We start from the raw sequence: 20,700 nt of genomic DNA on the forward strand, positions 1-20,700 counted from the left end.
TTGTCATGCACATTCTGTGATGGCATTCGCAGCTGATAAAATTCGAGGTCTGGCGCTCCCCGACCCCTCCAGAGGAGGAGAGGCAGGGGGGCACTGCTGCCAGCTCTTTGCTCTGGCCACAGTTAACAGGTAGACTGGGAGGCTATGTCCTGGCTGGTGGCTCTCCTTTGCCCCTCAGGCAGAATTAAGAACACACAGGCTTTTGCTTTGGCCCCAGTGCAAATAAAGAATATATAGGCTTTTGGAGTTCCTGTTGTGGCTCAGTGGTTAACAAACCCTACTTGCATCCATGAGGTCATGGGTTCATTCGATCTCTAGCCTTGCTCAGTGAGTTAAGGATCCAGCGTTGCTGTGAGCTGTGGTGTAGGTCACAGATGCAGCTCAGATACTATGTTGTTGTGGTTCTGGTGTAGGCCGGCATGTACAAGCTCCGATTTGACCTCTAGCCTGGGAACCTCCAGGTGCAGCCCTAGAAAGACAAAAAAAAAAAAAAAAAAAAAAAAAAAAAGGACATATAGGCTTTTACACAGCAAAGGAAACCATAAACAAAACAAAAAGACAACCTACAGAATGAGAAAATATTTGCAAATGATGTATCTGACCAAGAGTTAATCTCCAAAGTATACAAACTGCTCATACAACTGAATATCATAAAAACAACCCAATCAAAGAAATGGGCAGAAGATCTTCATGGACATTTCTCTAAAGAAGACTTACAGATGGCCAAAAAAGCACATGAAAAGATGCTCAACATTGCTAACTATTAGAGAAATGCAAAGCAAAACTTCACATAGGCCAGAATGGCCATCATCAAAATGTCTGCAAATGATAAATGCCAGAGAGGGTGTGGAGTAAAGGGAAACTCCTGGACTGTGGGTGGGAATGTAAATTGGTACAACCACTATGGAGAACAGTATGGAGATTCCTCAAAAACCTAAAAATAGAACCACCATATGATCCAACAATTCCACTCCTGGGCATATATCCAGTGAAAACGATGATTCAAAAAACAAAACAAAACAAAAACACACACAAAACATATGCACCTCAGTGTTCACTGCAACACTGTTTACAATATCCAAGACATGGAAGCAACCTAAATGTCCATCAACAGAGGAATGGTTAAAGAAGATGTGGTACATATATACAATGGAATATTACTCAGCCATAAAGAAGAATGGAATAATGCCATTTGTAGCAACATGGATGGAACTTTCACGCTAAGTGAAGTAAGCCAGACAGAGAGACACCATATGATATCACTTATATGTGGAATCTACGGGTGTGAGGGGGAGGGATAAATTAGGAATTTGGGATTAACATAAACCTAATACCATATATGAAACAGATAACCAACAAGGATCTACTATATAGCACAAGTAACAATACTCAGTATTTTGTAATAACCTGTAAGGGTAACGATTCTGAAAAAGAATGTATATATACATATATATCTATGCTATACATCTGAAACTAACACTATATGGTAAATTAAAACAAAACAGAAGAAGAACACACAGAGGCTGGAGCCTCCTGGAATGTGAAGTTCACTCATGGAGAGAACTGCCCAACTGTTCCTAGAGTGTTGCCCTGTCTTCACAAAAATGACCTGGAATGTGCAATTTTATTTTATTTTAATTTATTTGTTTATTTTGCCTTTTTTTTTCTTTTCTCTTAGGGCTGCACCTGCAGCATATGGCTGTAGCTGCTGGCCTATGCCACAGCCACAGCAACTCGGGATGTGAGCCACCTCTGTGACCTACAGCACACCTCAAGGCAATGCAGGATCCATAACCCAGTGAGTAAGGCCAGGGACCGAACCCAGGTCTTCGTGGATACTAGTCGGGTTCGTTACCACTGAGCCACAACAGGAAGTCCTGGAATGTGCAATTTTAGTATTTTATTTTATTTTATTTTATTATTTTTTTTGGTCTTTTGTCCTTTTAGGGCCGTACCAGCAGCATATGGAGGTTCCCAGGCTAGGGGTCTAATTGGAGCTGTAGCCCCTGGCCCTTGCCAGAGCCACAGCAACGCCAGATCCAAGCCATATCTGTGACCTACACCACAGCTCACGGCAATGCCGGATTCTTAACCCACTGAGCGAGGCCAGGGATAGAACCCGAAACTTCATGGTTCCTAGTTGGATTTGTTTCCACTGTGCCATGACGGGAACTCCCAAGAGTGTGCAATTTTAAATTTATCTCCTATCTCTTCTGCAGTTCCCAGATGTCTAAGCTGTCTGGTCTTTACATCCTAAGTCCTGCTGGGGTGGCAGTGTCCCCATCTGAGAGACTTATGTGCTAACTAGACTTGAGGCTTGGAGCCACCCAGTCTGAACTGAAGGTGTCTGCAGAGCTGTCCGGGCAGACTGTGACTGGGCCCACTGTGCACCCCTGCCTATGACTTTATTTCTATCCCTGCTTTGGTGAGTTCAAATAAGCCTGTGGACATCAGGACATAAATTAGTGCTTCCCAATAAGCTCCTAAAATTTTGAGTGAATGCTACAGTTTGAAATTATGTATGTCTATATTCAGACCAAAATCATGGGGAAGCTCTCCAAATATCACACGCCTTGAGTTGAGAGGAGAATAACTCAGACAGTTGAGGGTGAAGGAACCCTTGTTGAAACCTTTCAGGATAAATCCTGAAATGATTAAGAAGTTGCTAGAGGAGTTCCTGTCGTGGCTCAGTGGTTAACGAATCCGACTAGGAACCATGAGGTTGCAGGTTCGATCCTTGGCCTCGCTCAGTGGGTTGAGGATCGAGCGTTGCAGTGAGCTGTGGTGTAGATGCGGCTCAGATCCCTTGTTGCTGTGGCTCTGGCATAGGCTGGTGGCTGCAGCTCCGATTGGACCCCTAGCCTGGGAACCTCCATGTGCCGCAGGTGTGGCACTAGAAAAGACAAAAAACAAAAAAAACAAAAAAAAAAAAGAAAAGAGTTGCTAGACTGGTCTTTGTTTTCAACATCCACGAAGACTGAAAAATGCATCCCCTCACCCTCCCTAACCCCCAGCCGTTGGTTGAGCTGTGGGGTGATCACACAGCCAGCCCCTGCCCTGGGGGAGAAGAGAGGTAGGAACAGGGAGTGGACAGCTGGCCTCAGCCTCTGATTGTCCCCCTGGGCCTGACCTGAGCAGCTGCCACAGAAGCAGCCTCCCTGGGGTCACCATGTTACTTCTGCTGAGTTTGGCCCAAGTTCCAGCAATAAAATTCCCATCAGAGCGTGTGCTGTGTGTGGGGAGAGGGGCAACATCACAGTGGTGACATCTGCGTCCCAGGAGCCCGGGGGAGGGGGATTGGGGGATGGGCAGCTCTGCTCCCCCCTCACTGGGCACGTTTTCTGTCTCACGCCGCAGACAGGTGCTGGGGTGCCGGTGGAGTTCCAGGCTGGCTGAACCCATGTGAACTGAGGTTTGCAGTCCTGACTCCAGGAGGGGCTCCACCCTGCATGTTGTCCAGTGTGCACAGGCCCTGCCCCCCCAAGGCTTTCCTGGTCCCGGTGGACAAACCCCTCCCAGTGTCAGGGCTGGGAGACACATGGGAGCAGCACCCCTGCTCTGTGTCTCTTGGAACCCTGGCTTTATGGTCCCTGACAAAGTGTTTGTGGTCAAATACGTCTGATATCGTGGCAGGCCCTCACCTCTCTCTCTGAAGACCCCAGGTACACCATGATGGAACAAGGCTGCGATAGGTCCTGCAGGGAGCACCAGGCTTCCTTGAACCCCATGTTTCCCAAACCTATTTAAAAATGGAGCCTGTCTGTTGCCACCCTCCCTTTTACCAGGGAGAGGGTTCCATCTGGCTTTAGTATGAGAAGCTGATCCAGAGATTTATCCCCTGGGATGCTGCCTAGTCTGAAGGTGGGCTGGAGCCTCTCCCCCGATCACACGTTCCCCACTTGACCCACTGGGTTGGATTGGACTTTGTGAGTTTGCATTGCAGGAGCCGTGTGGGCTGCCCCTCAGCCAACACCTGTGCATCATCTTCCAGACTTTGCTTGGCAAACTCTTCCACTCCCGTCTCCTTGACCTTGGGGAGCTCCTATCAGGGCTGCAAGAAGAGTTGGGTGGTAATGGTCAGGAGGGTAGGGGGTGCTTGGTGGATCTTCTGGACCACATGGACCATGGACTTCCTGCAGTCAGAGCCCAGGTCCTGCCCAACCCCCGCCCCAGCCTGCTACCTTGAGCGTAGTACGTGCTCAACTAATGATGGTGGCCGAGGTGGAACTGAGCTGCCTGCCTGCCCTTCCTCCCCCTGGTTCAAGCAGAGCTGGCTTTTGGAAACCAGCAAGGATTGCTGCAGGGCACATGGGTCTTCCTTAGGAAGCACTTTCTGACCCAGCAGAGTTTGGTCGGTGGATACACTGTCGGCAGCGGAAGCAGGGAGGACCTCTAGGCTCAGAGCTGACTGGTGTCGGGGACCACACTGGCTTCTGATCATTGGTGATGGGGACAGTGGCCGTGCAGTGACAGTCAAACTTTCTCTGAGGCCTGCTCTCAGTAGGCTCCTGGACATGCCGTTCTCTGCATTCCCACCAGGGTTTCTGGGTTATGGGGGGTCCCAAACGGCATTGCACTCCCGTAGGCGACAGCATCCTCCAGAGTGCCTGGCAGTCTGGCAGAGCAGTGAGTGGGGGTGGTCTGGCCTCCTTGGGTTGACCTGTTTTGCAACAATCATGTCACACACACGGACACACAGACACACAGACACATACAGTCAGGCCCAGCACACATGGTCAAACAGGCTGGTAGTGTGCCCTGGAGGGCATGGTGGGGGACACCCGTGGGTGATCAAGCCACTAGATTTTCCCTTCCAACAAGGACTCGGCAGGATGGCTTTGCAGGAGGAGAGGCCTCCAAGTGGGGCCTGGGACCTGCTGGCTGTCCAGAGCCTGCTGCCAGAGGGGCCGCTTTTCCCATCCCAGCTGCCATCTGTACAGGGAAAAGGACAAGGTTGCAGCCCCCCAGAGCCACATCTGTGTCATTAAATGCTCAGTGTAAAGGGCTGGGTGGAAAATTCCTTTTGCATCTCAGGGAACCCCCAAGACAATGTGACCCTTATCTGTAGAAGTTGAGGAGGGGCTTTATCTGAAACGTCTGCAAATAGCTCACATTTTGGAAAGATGTATGAGAATGGCCAGCAGAGCTGGGTCTGAAAAATGGAGGGCCTAGCTTCACGGATTCTGGTCCCCCCTCTTTGGCCACAGGTGCTCAGGTGAGCAGTCAGTTTCATTTGCGGGTGGACCATCCCCAAGCATTGCTGCATTTTACTGATAAAGGGAAATGTTGTGTAAATTTTCTGAGATGAGCCAGCTGAATTTTGTCACATTGCACGTCTATGACCCTGTGTCATGCATTCTCCCTCCTCCCCTTCTATTTTTTTTTTGTTTTATTTTTTTTAGGGCTGCACCCACACCTGTGGCATATGGGGTCCAATCGGAGCTACAGCTGTCAGCCTACACCACAGCAGCAATGCAGGATCCGAGCCACATCTGCGACCTACACCACAGCTCATGGCAATGCCAGATCCTAACCCACTGCGCAAGGCCAGGGATTGAATCTGCAACCTCATGGTTCCTAGTCGAATTCATTTCTGATGTACTGCGATGGGGACTCCTCTCCTCCCCTTCTAGGATTCACTTCTTCACCCGTTCACTTGCTTAGATACTGCCTTGCACCTCTGGAGAGGCTGGTGCTTGACTGGGTGTGGCAGGTCCCTCACCTTCCCATTGCCTAGAGGGGCCCTCCCATCACCCATCTCTTCTTCCCTTTTCCCTCCTCCTCTTTCCTGGTCTGGTCTGTGTCACCCATGTGGTCCCCAAGCCTGAGAAGCAGGGGTCCCCATCTTTTTGTTTTGTTCCTTTCCCACCTGGAGTGAAGCAGACATCTTCCTTTATTCATCTAGTGCCTTTTTCTTAAGGGGACGGTGTGAAGGTCAAGGGCAAAGCTCGTCATTCGAGCATCACCCTCGGGGAAGGAGAGAGGCTGGGAAACCCTGGCGGGCAGAGTGTCTTGATGCAGCCTGTGCCCGGCTTCACCGAGGAATGGGAAGGGAGGTTGGGGATAGCAGCGGCTAAAGCCGGGGCCAGGGCCAGCCTTTGGTCCACCTGATACGACAGTGTTGCCAGCCTCTTTCTCATTTGTCCTGGCTTCCTGGGCCAGCATGCACGTTCCTCCCCCTGGGCCGGAGTCGCTAGGTGGGACGGCTGGAGGAAGGTACTGGTCAAATAGATTATCTTGGGAAGAGGGATCAGCCCCTTCAGGGATGCAGCACAAAGGGAGGAGCTGGGCAGGGGACCCTGTCAGTCCCTCAGAGTTGGGTCACCTGTCGTGGAGGCTGGAGCATCCTAATGGATAGAGCAACTGCTGATCCCCTTGTCCAGAAACTAGGCTCGTCCTGCTGTGGACTCTCTGGAAAGGGAACTACACCATCCAGGCTCCCCTCTGGGCTATTTAAAAAATTAATATTCAAGTTTAATGGGAGTCCAGGGAAACTAGGAAAAATTTCCTGTGCACCCAAAATACCGGGGGCGGGATGTGAATGAATTACATTCCTAACAATGGCCCTTAAGTCAGGGCTCGGATTTGCAGCTGAATTTTCTTCAGCGGAACCTCTGCCTTTGTACCAGTAACAATGCTGTCTAAACTGCTGGCTGACTTCCACCATCTCTCTGCAGAGCACTCACTACTTGAAAAGGGTAAATTAGTGCCTTTTGGAGTTCCTGTTGTGGCTCAGTGGTAATGAACCCGACTGGTATCCATGAAGTGGCAGGTTTGATCCCTGGCCTCGCTCCGTGGGTTAAGGATCTGGCATTGCCATGAGCTGTGGTGTAGGTCACAGACATGGCTCGTATCTGGCGTGGCTGTGGCTGTGGCCTAGGCCGGTGGCTACAGCTTGGACTAGACCCCTAGCCTGGGAACCTCCATATGCTTCGGGTGCGACCCTAAAAAGACAAAAATAAATAAATAAATAAATAAAGAGCAGCTTCAGCTCTATCACCATTAATTTTCTGACTGATTATTTTGCTATGGTCTATGGAATTAGGAAAATATCCTTGTTTGAGGTAATATACATGAAGGATGCAGTGGTAAAGAGGCAGCATGCTTGAGGCTTAGTCTCGAGTGGGTCAGAAAAATACACATATTTGAGGAAGAGAGAAAAGGATAAAACCAACGGAGTGAAATGGGGGAACCAAGTGAAGGATACACAGGAACACCTGGTTGGGCTATGCTTGCAACTTTCCTATGTCTGAAGTTTTGTCAAAATTAAAAAAATCAGCGGGTTGAGGAGCTGGTGTCACTGCTTGGGCTTTGGTTAGAGCTGTGGCGTGAGTTCCATCCCTGGCCTGGACACTTCTGTGTGCCAATAAATAAATAAAAAAATAAATAATGCACATTAAAAAAAAATGTAAGCTATCTCCAAAACACTACCTGGAGACAGCTTATATCTCTCTCCACGAGGACGGTCTGGGGAGGCTACATGGTCAGGTGGGGACCCAGGACTGTCCCTATGCTGCCCCTTCCCCACTTGCACAGGTCACCATCACGACCACAGAGAGGAAAAAAACTGACGTTAACTCCTATTTGAGCAAGTGACCTGCAAGTTCACACTCCACGGGCTGGCGCTGAGTCAGGTGAACAAAGGAGATGGGGGTGCAGCGTCCCTCCGCCGGGCGACTGCAGGCAAAAGAGAAATGCTATTCCGCGGAATAGGGGGAGCGGACTTGGGGGGACCAGCAGCCTGCCTCCTTCCTCTCTCTCCAATTCAGAGGTCGTTTGACAGATGGCCACAGGCTTGATGAATTTCAAGGTTGTACATGGAGGTCAAATGCCCCACATCTATCAGTGCTCAATGGTGGCCTCCCCTGGGTGCCTCAAACATCCAAACAGGTTGTAGTCCAGATCAGCTCCTCGTCCGGCTCCTTGCTTTCTGCTGTCCTTCCTGTCCTCAGCCTGTCAGGGCTCACCTGTCCTGCTGTCCCTGCTGCCTGGAAGGTGGGTAAGTTCTGCCCCAGCCCCCACGCCTCTGGGCCCAGTTCACGCCCATCACCCTCGACCAGCGTCTCCAGCAGCGTGTCACGCACTCGCATGCCATGGGCCTCACCCCAGTGTTACTAAGATGCGGTCTCAGTTTGTAGGGCTGAGCAGGGCTGAGGCTCTGCACTTCTGACAGGGTGCTGGGGGAGGCTGATGCTGCAGGCCTGGGGCAGAGCTGAGTCCTTTGGAGATGAAGGTGCCAGCATGGCGATAGCCACCGAGAGCAGGAGAGCAGGATCGTGGGTGGAGTAGATGAATCGGGCTGCATCAGCCCCCAGAGCTACCCTTGTCTGAGATGGACACCTCGTGGGGTCCTTTGTCCAAAACTAGTAGTATTTTGGAAAGTTGCCTTGCAGGTCCCCTCAAGTTTAAATTTGCTTGTGAATTCGTAAGAAAATAAAAATCCATATACTTCTACATTATGTGGCTGATGAAGGGCGTTCAGAACGCCAAACGACTAGGGGAGATTCAGACACTTCTTTGTTTTATTTTATCTTATTTTATTAATTAATTTTTATTTTTTTAGGGCCTCACCCACGGCATATGGAAGTTCCCAGGCTAGGGGTTGAATGAGAGCTGTTGCTGCCGGCCTACACCACAGCTACAACAAACCCAGATGCAAGCCGTGTCGGCGACCTATGCTGCAGCGCTACAGCAATGCCGCATCCTTAACCCAACGTGCAAGGTCAGAGATAGAACCTGAGTCCTCATGGATACTAGCCAGGTTCCTTACCACTGAGCCATCATGGGAACTCGCTATTTTACTTTTATTTTATTTTATTTTAATGGCTGCACCTGTGGCATGTAGGAGTTCCCAGGTGAGTGACTGCATCTCAGCTGCAGCTGCGACCTATGCTGCAGCTGTGGCAACACCAGATCTTTAACCCACTGTGCCCAAGCTGGGGATGGAAACCATGCCTCCACAGAGACCCGAGCTGCAGTGGGTTAAGAATCCCCAGAGCATTTCTAATTTGAAAGGAAAGCAGGTGTATGAGTCCCTGGGATTCCCCCCCACAGGGCTAAGTGCTGTATGGGCTGGGTCTCAGAGAAGCTGTCTAGTGGTGAGCCCAGGTCCCTACCCATGGTGTGGCAGCATAAAGAGGAGGTTTGCGTGAGGTCTGGCAGAAGATGGCCAGAATCCCAGCTCTGTGATTAGCTCTGTAATCTTGGGCATGTAACATTCATTTCCCTGGCACTCAGTTTTTCCATCTGTAAAGTGGGCAGCAGTATTACAGCTGACACACAGTACTCCCAGTGGCTGGTTCTGATCTCTCGTTGTTGGCGTGTCTTAGTGTGTTCACACCATGCATTTCTACCAGGAACAAACCCTACAGGAGTATCCTCTAGATCTGCCTGACTTTACAGAGGCTGCTTATTGATGGGGCTGCTGCTCCTGCAGATTAACAGCAGTGCGTGACCAGAGTCTGCTGGCAACCTAGGCTACATTTTTTTCTTTTTCAGGGCTGCACCCATGGCATATGGAAGTTCCCAGGCTAGGGGGCTGAATTGGAGCTATGGTTGCCGGCTTACACCACAGCCACAGCAACATTGGATCTGAGCCACATCTGCGACCAACGCTACAGCTCATGGCAACGCTGGATCCTTAACCCACTTAGCGAGGCCAGGGATCGAACCCGCCTCCTCATGGATACTAGTTGGTTTCGTTACCAGGGAGCCATGACTGGGAGCTCCCAACCTGAGCCATTTTTTAGAGCTAAAAGCTATATTCTCCTTTGCCACAAGATGGCACTCTGCACTCATGAAATCCACCAAAGACACCATCCGATACTGGCTCCCAAGGCAAGACAAATATTTTTTTGAAATATTTTTTTCCTTAGACGACCTCTTTATTTTTTGTGGACCTAGTGGTTTGCCCCAAAGGCTCTGGAAAAGGTTTTGCAGAGAAGTTTGTCTCACCTCTCTTGGTAGAGGGCAGGAGCTCCAGAGCCAGCCGATCTGGGTTCACAGCTCAGCTTTGCCACCTTCTGGCTGTGTGATCTTTGGCAAGTTGCTTAACCTCCCTGTATTTTACATCTGACGATGGTGACAACAGTACTTCCCTAACATGATCATAATGGGGATTAAATAATGTTTTTCAACAGCTGGGAATAGTGCCTGACACATGGCAAGTCCTATAAAAATCTGGAAAATAAAATCTTAATAATACTAATACTACTGCTAATAAAATACTCAAGAATTGCTCCGCTCTTTTCAAATGTATGAAATTCAACAGTGAAAAATTGAACTGCACCCGCAAGAGTCAAAAATAGGCTGAGTGTCTACTCAAATATTTTGAGTTTTTAGGATCTCCAGTGTATTATGTAAAAAATTTTCAGAATTTATTGCCATAATTCCTTTCTGGAAAGTAGACATTTTTGCCAAAAGAAGAGTGAAAAAATTTTATCCATTGCTCCTGGTTAAAATGTGCATCTTGGTGAACTGCCTGTGGACGCAAAGGTGTGTGTCCAGGTGTTTGGCTGCTGGTCACGCCCATGTGCCTTGGGTGTAAGTGTGGCTGAGATTTCATCCCAGTCATTCCAGAGTTAATCTCTGAGCGCCGTGTAACCACTTCACTCATCAGGGAACAAACCTGTGTCAAATGGCAAGATGAGCAGCTCAGGAGTCAAAGGTCACACCCCTTCCCAGAAGCACAGCCCTGCAGACGTCTGGCTTCTTGATCTGTTACCATATGGTCAAAAATCACTCAGAATCATGCCTGAAGTAGGAGTCAGGTCGACGATGTCTGGCACTGAGGTTATTATCCACACAAAGTTTGAATCTGTATTACCTAAAATTGAATGGAGAATGTTTAATTTGCAGCAAAGCATAACCAAAAAAAAAAAAAAAAAGATCATCTATAATCTCACTCTTTCAAAATATGATCACCATGTCTATTTTGATTTTTTGGCACGACAGTCAAGTGCACTAAATGTTTTTGTACAACCAGAAGCACATACATCTGAATATTGCTTTTCCGCATTCCATCTGAGTGAGGCTTTCTCATGCCCTGAAATCCTCTTCAAAACACTTATTTATGATCTTGTAATGTCTCCTTTATGGCTATATCAGGATTTAATGCACATCCCCTATGGTGGCTTCTGATTTACATTATTAGAAGAAATTCTGCAATAAACATTTCCTTGTAGTATATACTTTTGAATGCACTTCTTTAGGAGAACTTAAGAAAAGTAGCTGTAATGAGTTAACAAGCATGGACTCGTTTTTAAATAAAAAAAAAGTTTGTTTAAAATTTTATTGAAGAAGAGTTGATTTACAGTGGGTTAATTTCTGCTGTACAGCAAAGTGATTCAGTATGCATATATGTATGTATGTATATACACACATATTCCTTTTCATATTCTTTTTTTTTTCATATTCTTTTTATGACTGCACCTGCTGCAGCATATGGAAGTTCCCGGGCTAGAGGTCAAACTGGAGCCACAGCACCCCAGATCCAAACTACATATCCAACCTGTGCCAAAGCTTGTGGCAATGCTGGGTCCTTAACTCACTGAGTGACCTGAGCTGCTGCAGTGACAATGCCAGATCCTTAACCTGCTGCACCAAAGGAGAACTCCAACATGGATTTTTTTTTTTTTCTTTTTTGTTTTTAGGGCCGCACCTGTGACATATGGAAGTTCTCAGGCTAGGGGTCGAATTGGAACTATGCTGCTGGCCTACACCACAGCCACAGCAACGTAGGATCTGAGCCTTATCTGCCACCAACATCATAACCACAGCAACGCTGGGACCCGACCCAGTGAGCAAGGCCAGGGATTGAACTCGCATCTCTGACTCATGGGTACTAGTCAGATTCATTTCCTCTGAGCCACAATGAGGACTTCTCAAATGACTTCTTTTTTTTTTTTTTTTTTTTTTTTGTCTTTTTGCCAATTCTTGGGCCGCTCCCGTGGCATATGGAGGTTCCCAGGCTAGGGGTCCAATCGGAGCTGTAGCCACCAGCCTACACCACAGCCATAGCAACGCTGGATCCGAGCCGCGTCTGCAACCTACACCACAGCTCACGGCAACGCCGGACCCTTAACCCACTGAGCAAGGGCAGGGATTGAACCCTCAACCTCATGGTTCCTAGTCGGATTCGTTAACCACTGCGCCACGATGGGAACTCCCAAATGGCTTCTTTTTATCTTGCACCTTAAACCATTCACTAACTTTTTGCTTAAGGTCAAAGTAATGTAAGCAGCAAAAATTGGCTTTGAGCTCTTTTCTGCTAACTGCACCCCCCAACATCCTCCTGCCTTTTCTGGGTGTTTATGTACTTACTTACTTGTTTAAAGTATTTTTCAGAACAACAGGAGGGCTTTCAGTCAGGAAGTTCTGTGGCTCTAGTAATCTAAAATATGCTATATGTTAATGTTTTCAGAAAGGTGACCATATAGCATCCTAGCTAACTGTATACTGACAAAAGTTTACCCCAAACTGAAATGCCTCTGGGGGCCAGGCTGGGGGCTAAATGTGCCAGCAGGCCTAATGTGATATTTGCAAGATGTTTAGAGTAACATGAAAAGCGTGTGCCACCCACCCCCACCTACAGAAACAAGTCAGACGTGAATTTGCGAGTTGTTTTAGAACACCGCGCACCAAACAAAACCTGAATGTGAGCCAAACGGTGACCAGGCGTGACCTTTAGAAACTCCCCCTGAGGTTCAGGAAGGGGCAAAGGGCGGATCTTCACTTCACGGCGGGGGTGGACTGAGGCTCCGAAGACTTGGGCACACAGTCAAGCCCGATAGGACAGCTCATGTGTGGCTTGTCAGGATTCTCAGCTAGTGTCACTGCCCATGGCTGTGACACGTATCACAGATCATTTCTTACTTATGAGAGACAAAGTACCCGGTGCATAAATGATGCCCCTCCCATAATTCAGGGATTTCACTGAGCGAATGTAACTCTCCCACCTGCTACGCAATCGCTCACCCAAGAATAATTGCTTCTTCCAGAAAGCCCTCTCCATGTGGGGAGTGACCCCAGATGTCCTGCTTGTGCTATGTGGGGACTTCCCCTTTTCCGTTTCCTGTTTCCTGTCCCAGCTGTCATCTGAAGCCTCTGCCTCGCAGCCCTCACATTTCACCCGGGGATGCCTGCCCACCCACCCCCCGGGGCCGGGCGATGGGTGGGGGGGCGCCACTGTACCCTGCCTGTTGGACGCTGGGATGCATCTGAGATGACGCTGCTGGATTTTAAGTAATAGGTTTGTGCCTTGCACCGAGATTTGTTTTGTTTTGTTTTTTGAGTTAACATAGTCAATGCTGCATTGCTGTTCACCCCACCGTCTATGAGTTTTGGAGAATAAACCCAATACTCTTTCTGAAACTCAGGAAGGCCTAGAGAAGGGTCTGGACAGAGAGGGTTGAGGATGAGGGAGTAAGAGCAAGGCCCAGACCTTTTGGAGAGGGGCCAATCCAGATCGCTGCAAAAGGAGACACGTCCTACAGAATCTGGGACACCAATGATGCTTACTCTATTTAAGCTCATCTTTTTTTTTTTTTTTTTTTTTTTTTGGTCTTTTTGCCTTTTCTAGGGCTGCTCCCATGGCATATGGATGTTCCCAGGCTAGGGGTTGAATCAGAGCTGTAGCCCTACACCAGATCCACAGCAACTTGGGATCCGAGTCACGTCTGTGACCTACACCACAGCTCACGGAAACACCAGATCCTTAACCCACTGAGCAAGGCCAGGGATCGAACCTGCGACCTCATGGTTCCTAGTCAGATTCGTTAACCACTGCGCCACGATGGGAACTCCTCATCTTTTTTTTTTAGGGCTGCACTGGAGGCACATGGAGGTTCCCAGGCTAGGGATTGAATCGGAGCTATAGAGGCCAGCCTACACCACAGCCACGGCAATGTGGGATCTGAGCCGTGTCTGCGACCTACACTACAGCTCACGGCAATGCCAGATCCTTAACCCACTGAGCAAGGCCAGGGATCGAACCCGGAAACTCATGGATACTAGTCGGATTTGTTTCTGCTGTGCTATAACAGGAACTCTCTAAGCTCATCTTTTAAGAACTTGACAGTTTTATGTTGTTTTCAAACTTCGGTTCCTTTTCAAAGTTTGCAAATGCAAAGGGGATGAGCAGGTCACATAAAAGAACAAAGCACCTGGGTATCTGCAAAGGGGCATGGTGGGGACTTTGGTGAGGTGAACAACACTGCTCGGCCTGGGGGGGGTCCCTGGGTCCTCCTCCAGGTGATGGTCACCGTGGTGGTGGGGGAGGGGTGGCTGCAGGCACATGGCGTCCACATCTTGCCATTTTTCAAGAGAAGCGGGAAATTCAGATTTTTTTTTTGTCTTTTTTTTTGCTATTTCTTGGGCCACTCCCCCGGCATATGGAGGTTCCCAGGCTAGGGGTCGAATTGGAGCTGTAGCCACTGGCCTATGCCACAGCCACAGCAACGCGGGATCCGAGCTGCGTCTGCAACCTACACCACAGCTCACGGCAACGCCGGATCATTAACCCACTGAGCAAGGCCAGGGACCGAACCCGCAACCCCATGGTTCCTACTCGGATTCGTTAACCACTGAGCCACGACGGGAACTCCGGGAAATTCAGATTTTTATGTGAGAGTGCCTAAAGAAAGATAGCAATGACTTTTGACATTTCTGAAGGAACCTTCCCTGCAGGCCGCACCGAGCTCTGGGTAGCCTGTCTGTGCCCTGCAGCCTCTGTGAGGCTGTCCTCATAAGGGGACTGAACCTGCTATTTAATGACAGAGCTAGGGCACACTCTGAAAGCAACTAATTTCAGAAAATGCAAAGGGGACTGGCTTATAAAGTTTACTGCTTGCCTAAACTTACTAATTTGCATACCCAAATGAATAGTGATCTCCACCCAGCATTTTAGTCAGATCACGGCAGTGACCGAGAAGTTTTAATAAACCAAAAGGTTTTTGAAACAGAGCATCCCCGAGGCTGTCCCTTTAGTAAAGTCACCATCACCTTCCTGATTAAGATCAGGGGAAGGTTTAGGGGTGCAGTCATAGGGAGTTTGGGTGACATCACCGCCTCTTAGGACTCAAGGCTGACACTTGGGCTGAAAGTGGTTTGGGGGATGGGGGGGCCGCACAGCAGGATGGATGGGCATTGGCTATTGTCAACCATCTTCTGTCTCTGGGTGGGCCGGGAGGGCACCCAAAGATACTTGTAATGGGGTGCTGGCTTTGCCCCCCTCCTCCCCTTAGTCTGACCAGCAAACTTGAAATGGGCTGTTCCTGACCCAGTAGCTTTTGCATTTGTCTAAACTGCAGGGGTGGGGGCTGGGGGGTAGGGGTGGGAGGTGGGGGTGGGGGTAGGGGTGGGGGGTGGGGGGTGGGGGTGGGGGTCTAGTGGAGGGCCCTCTTAGCTTCCAGACACAATGTTTCTTTCCTAATTGTGATGAAGGCTTTGGGGCCATTCTGCCTGACCCAATAAACCCATGTGAAGCCATATCCTATGTCAGAGAGGTGGGTTTTCCTGAAATTGAATACCTTAAAAATGTGAGTGAAGTAGAATAGCCCCCAGGGGTTGTCAATCAGCCTTCTTCCTCCAGGCTGGCTCAGTGCCAACTGGAAAAGCTGTCTCCTGTCCCCCCCTCCCCAGGGGCCTTTCTCTAGGAGGAGGGGCTGAGGCCTGCTGTGGGGGGAGATTTCTAGTGTTTTAAGTTGGGGGGTGGGTAAGCACTGAGATGTCAAATAGGTCTCATTTTTGCAACAATTCCTGGGGACATGGAACTAATACATTTTAAGGAGTGTTTAATAACTTACTTTTAAAAACGATTTTTATTTTTTCCATCATAGCTGGTTTACAGTCTTCTGTCAGTTTTCCACTGCACAGCAAGGTGACCCAGTCACACATACATGTATACATTCTTTGTCTCACATTATCATGCTCCATCATAAGTGACTAGATATAGTTCTCAGTGCTATAAAAACAGTTTGAGTGTTTAATAATTTAATTAGAGCAATACCTAAGTCTCAATCACTTAAGAAAAAACACTTTATCCAATCAAGGCCCACCATCATTTTAAACACCACCAACAACGAACGAGAAGATACAGTAGCAAATAATCACCGCCTGATGCCGTCTGACTCCCGCTGTTATAAAACGCCTCGGATTTCAGGGATATGAGGTAAGCAAAGACCCAATTCTTGGCATCAGGAAGTGGCCTGCTTTCGCAGCTGTCCTCTGGCAGCTGGCCACCGGGTGGCGCAAAACGCCAGCGCACTCGGCTGTTTTTCTTACCCGTTATCTCCGGTCTTGCACCAGAGCCTGGGCTTCCAGCGAATTCACCCCGGCCCGCAAACAGTCCTGTCCAGTCTCTAAGGCCTCATCTAGAAAAGAGGGGCAATGGAATGCACCGCAGCACTGGTTTCAACGTAGAGCAGAGAGATGCAGACACCAAAAGTGATAAGTTGAGTGAGCGAAGGGTCTTTTCGTTTGTCCCCAACTCCTTCCGGCGTGGGTTTTGCAGCCTTTCTTCTGACTTCTGTTAATACGCAGCTTGGAGGGAGCTCAGCCGACCCTACCAGGGCAGCTCCTTGACCAGGAGGCTGCAGGCCAAGTCACTAGTGGTCAATGCAAGTGTAGGGGAGGGAGGTGGTCAGGATCTTTCCTGCCGGCCTGTAGATGGCGCTCCGGGAAAGATATTCCGAGCCGCGTTCCCCAAGCTCTAGGGGCCTGGAGCCAAGGGGTCCGGGCTGAGCGCAGCCGGCTGTGTAAATGGTGCAGCAGCCAGGTGTTCCTTCCAACTGCCACCGCTGTTCCGCACGTGTGCAAGGACCCGGTGGGGCGGAATTACATGCAAACGTGCCGCTGGTGCAGCAGGGCCTGTGCGGGGGTGGGGGTGGGGAGCCGCGCACCGAGGAGGGCAGGAGCGGCACGCGGCCCCGACCCCCACGCGCCAGGCAGCCCGGCGACCCCCACGAGCGGCAGGGCCCTACCCACCCCACCCAGCGGCAGGTGGACAGTGTCGCTATGAAGAGAAAGCTTCGATTGTCCCTCCCACAAACCGCCACACGCCAGACCTCCGCTATTGTGCGTCCTCCATAGAAATGCAAACGAGCCGCGTGCGCCGGCCGCAATCTGCTCGGGAGCCCCGGCGCCCCGCAGCGCTCTGCAGAGGGCGGGGAGCTCGGGTGGGACTTTCCAGCGCGACGGGGTCGGAGCCTTGATTCTGCAGGGAGAACCTCGCATTCCGGGCCCTAGTGTCAGGTGGAGGGAGCTGCGCCCGGGCCTTTTGCAAGCTTAAAGCCAGGACTGTGTGTTTTTAAGTTCCGCTTTAAAAGCTACTGTCTCATAAACTCCAAATTAAGAGTAAAGAAAAAATAGAAAGGTAACAACAAAAATAAATGCAAAAATAAATTCATTAGATTCTCCAACGGTGCATTTCACAAATTGCAGCGTACTATTAGCTAGCAAGGGTTTGGCTTTTTTTTTTTTTTTAAACTTTTCCCTTTTAAAGACTTAAAAACAAAAAGGCTAGATGAAATCTGCAGGCTCCAGGCTGCCTGGTAACACCCCGACAAAAGCAGCAGATTTGAGGCATTGTCATCCCCCGCACCCCTCCCCACGTGGCCTTCTGGCACGAGCCGCCGGCCGCCGCCTCATTTGCATCAGAAAGCGGGCGCCGGCCAATGGGCGCGCAGGCTTGCGCCAGCTGGCGGCGCCGAAGACCCAGCCTATATAAAGGCGCGCGGCGGGACCCGGGCTCACTCGCTGGCGGTGGGCACGCCGAGCAGAGCTGCGGGCTGATCTCTCTTCGCTCGCGTCCGCTCCGCCCTCTGCTTTTGTGGATAACTTGCTGCTTGCGGATCGCAACATGACTCTGGAAGAAGTTCGCGGCCAGGATACGGTTCCAGAAAGCACGGCCAGGTAAGTCCGCGCTGAGCGCCGAACGTCTCAGGGCTCCGGGATCCTGGTCCTGCCCTGGCCGCGGCTGGTTGGGCGCAGTCTTCGAAACCTTCCGGGGTGGGGGTCCGCTGGGTAGAAGTCAGGCCCAAGTGTTTCCGCTGGGCTGGGGGTGCGGCACTGGGCTGGAGCGCCGGAGTCGGGCGCCGGGGGTGCCTCCCAGGGCTCGGGGGTCCTGGCTCACCCTCCGGCCTGTCCACGCTCATGGCGGTGGCTCCTCCACAGGATGCAGGGCGCCGGGAAAGCACTGCACGAGCTGTTGCTGTCGGCGCAGCGACAGGGCTGCCTCACCGCCGGCGTCTACGAGTCCGCCAAAGTCCTGAATGTGTGAGTATAGACGCGGTCCGGGCGAGGCGGCCGGGGGCGGGCAGAGCGGCAAGGGAGACCGGGGAGAAGGCGGCACGGGGCACCCGGGGCACACCGATCTGACCTCTTCACCTCCTTCTCGCTCGCGCAGGGACCCCGACAACGTGACCTTTTGCGTGCTGGCTGCTGACGAGGAAGACGAGGGCGACATTGCGCTGCAAATTCACTTCACTTTGATCCAGGCGTTCTGCTGTGAGAACGACATCGACATCGTGCGTGTGGGCGATGTACAGCGGCTGGCGGCGATCGTGGGCACCGGTGACGAGGCGGGCACGCCGGGAGACCTGCATTGCATCCTCATTTCGGTGAGTGTCGCCTCCATCCCGATGTCATCCCTGCCCTTGCCAGCGGCCAGCCCGGTTGACCTCTGGACTCTCTTCGCAGAACCCCAATGAGGACGCGTGGAAGGACCCCGCCTTGGAGAAGCTCAGCCTGTTCTGCGAGGAGAGTCGCAGCGTCAACGACTGGGTGCCCAATATCACCCTCCCCGAGTGACAGCCCGGCGGGGGTCTTGGTCTGATCGACGTGGTAACGCCCCGGGGCGCCTAGCGCGGGGCTGGCTCTGTGGATGCGCCCTAGGAGGGCGCCCGAGTGCGGCGTGGAGACTGGCAGGCGCCGGCGCGTGGAGAGCGGCGAGGAGGTGCGGCTCCCTCCCGAGGAGGGGCCCGGCGGCGACAGGGGCAGGCTGGCCCCAGCCCAGGACTCTACAAGTGTGGGGAGCGGTTGCTCGCCCAGGAAGGCCGGAGGCGGGACGTTGGCCGCGCGGCCGGGAAGGACAGACTGGCCGGGCAGGCGTGACTCAGCAGCCTGTGCTCCCGGCAGAAAGGAGGGGAAAGGCAAGGCCAGGAGGCCTGGACTTGTACAGTAACAGAAGCTCTGACGGACTTAGCAGTAGGCACTGCTGTTTCAAAACGGATCCGGGCGATGCTTCGTTTTCTAAAGGATTATGCTGCTGCAGCGTTGAGTCTTACAATAAACTTACTGAAAAAAACTTAACTCTCTTTATTGAGGGCAGGGGATCTTTGTCTGAGGGGAAGGTGGTTAGCGGGATTGCTGACGATTTCTGAAATTCCCGGAACTCGCTGGCACCTGTTCCATCTTCCTGTTAGGGCTGAATTACAGGCTCCCGGGGTGCTCGAAGTGGGGGAGGGGGCGTTGGCTGGGTGTTAGCAGAACTTGAGCCGTGCCCTCCTCTCCCTTTAGGAAGATTTTTACACTCGCAAGATAGGAGCATACTTGGGATAAGCCATCAGTGCAGCAGCTGGCCATCCAACCTGATAACGGAGGCCTTTCCTTTCCCTCCCCTCCTCCTTCTCTCCCCTCTGCCCCCTCCCTTCCAACAGCTGCTTATCGAACAGCTTGCAGGATGCAGGCAGCTCCTTCCTGTGCAATGAGCATTGCCTTCTGCAGGGGCTGCCCTTTGTGGTCCCTGAGGATGGCGGCAGACTGCTCTGAGGAACCTTTTTATCTCAAAGGGATGGCGCTTAGAGCAATGTCACCAAGGTATTAATATCGCATATGACATGATGACTGCATTTGCGTGTGAGTCATCATTTTGTCATGGCTGTGATAGAACTTAAAAAGATCTTAGCAAAGAATGGTAAAGCGGCATCTGCACAAATGGGTGTGAGCAATTCTGAGTGGGGCCAGCATCTGCTTTGTACTATTTTCAGGGTTCTTTGCCCACATCAGACTTATTGAGGACTACTGCTCTTCACAGCAGCCTTTAAAGACTTAGAGAAGAAAAATAATTTTAATCTTTTTGACAAAGATTTCCCTTAAGAAGGCTCTAGAGGGAAATGTGCAGAGTGAATCAGTCTTTTTTTACCAAGCCAATAGTATCTTGATTTCACTCTCATGCCTGTCTATACTGCTTTCAGTGGGGGAAATACACACGCGGCTGCTAGATGCTGTTAGCAAGCTGCCCAGTGGTCCACTGAGCCTTCGAGGCAAAGGGGAAGGGATGGTGTACTCTTTTCCTAAGAAGAAAACTCCACTGATTTTTTTTTTTTTTCAGCAGTCCCTGGCAGCTGATTCTACTTGGTGGGTTCCACTTTTTAAATTCTCCCCAAATTGTGGGAGAATTAACAGGACTGCTTAAAGCATCTTGCTTCACACCTATCAGCTCTTAAAAACATTTCTTCCTCGACTAGTCTAGCCAGTGAAATAATTCAGCTGTGTTTGTACCCAAGTTTCACTACTATTTCACCTATTTCCTGCTCAAAACCTCAAGTTTTCCACATGGAGGGTGGAGCCTCACGGGATGAATCTCTATAGCAGTCTGCATTCTGGCCTAATGACCACTTGCCACAGTTTGCTATAGTAAACACAAATGGGACATCATTACTTCGAAAGCTACCCTTTAGCTTTACCCAAATTTAGCCCGAC

General features: G+C 50.6%; 1 protein-coding gene across 1 annotated transcript; it reads left to right on the forward strand.

The window, feature by feature from the left end:
* Positions 17,765-19,303, forward strand: GADD45G (growth arrest and DNA damage inducible gamma). Its single transcript, NM_001185129.1, is given in 4 exon segments — positions 17,765-17,910; positions 18,172-18,273; positions 18,404-18,617; positions 18,697-19,303. Coding segments are annotated over 4 exon segments (480 nt in total). The 5' UTR covers positions 17,765-17,857; the 3' UTR covers positions 18,808-19,303.

The sequence above is a fragment of the Sus scrofa genome, chromosome 14 (assembly GCF_000003025.6).
Source record: "Sus scrofa isolate TJ Tabasco breed Duroc chromosome 14, Sscrofa11.1, whole genome shotgun sequence".
NCBI lineage: Eukaryota > Metazoa > Chordata > Mammalia > Artiodactyla > Suidae > Sus > Sus scrofa.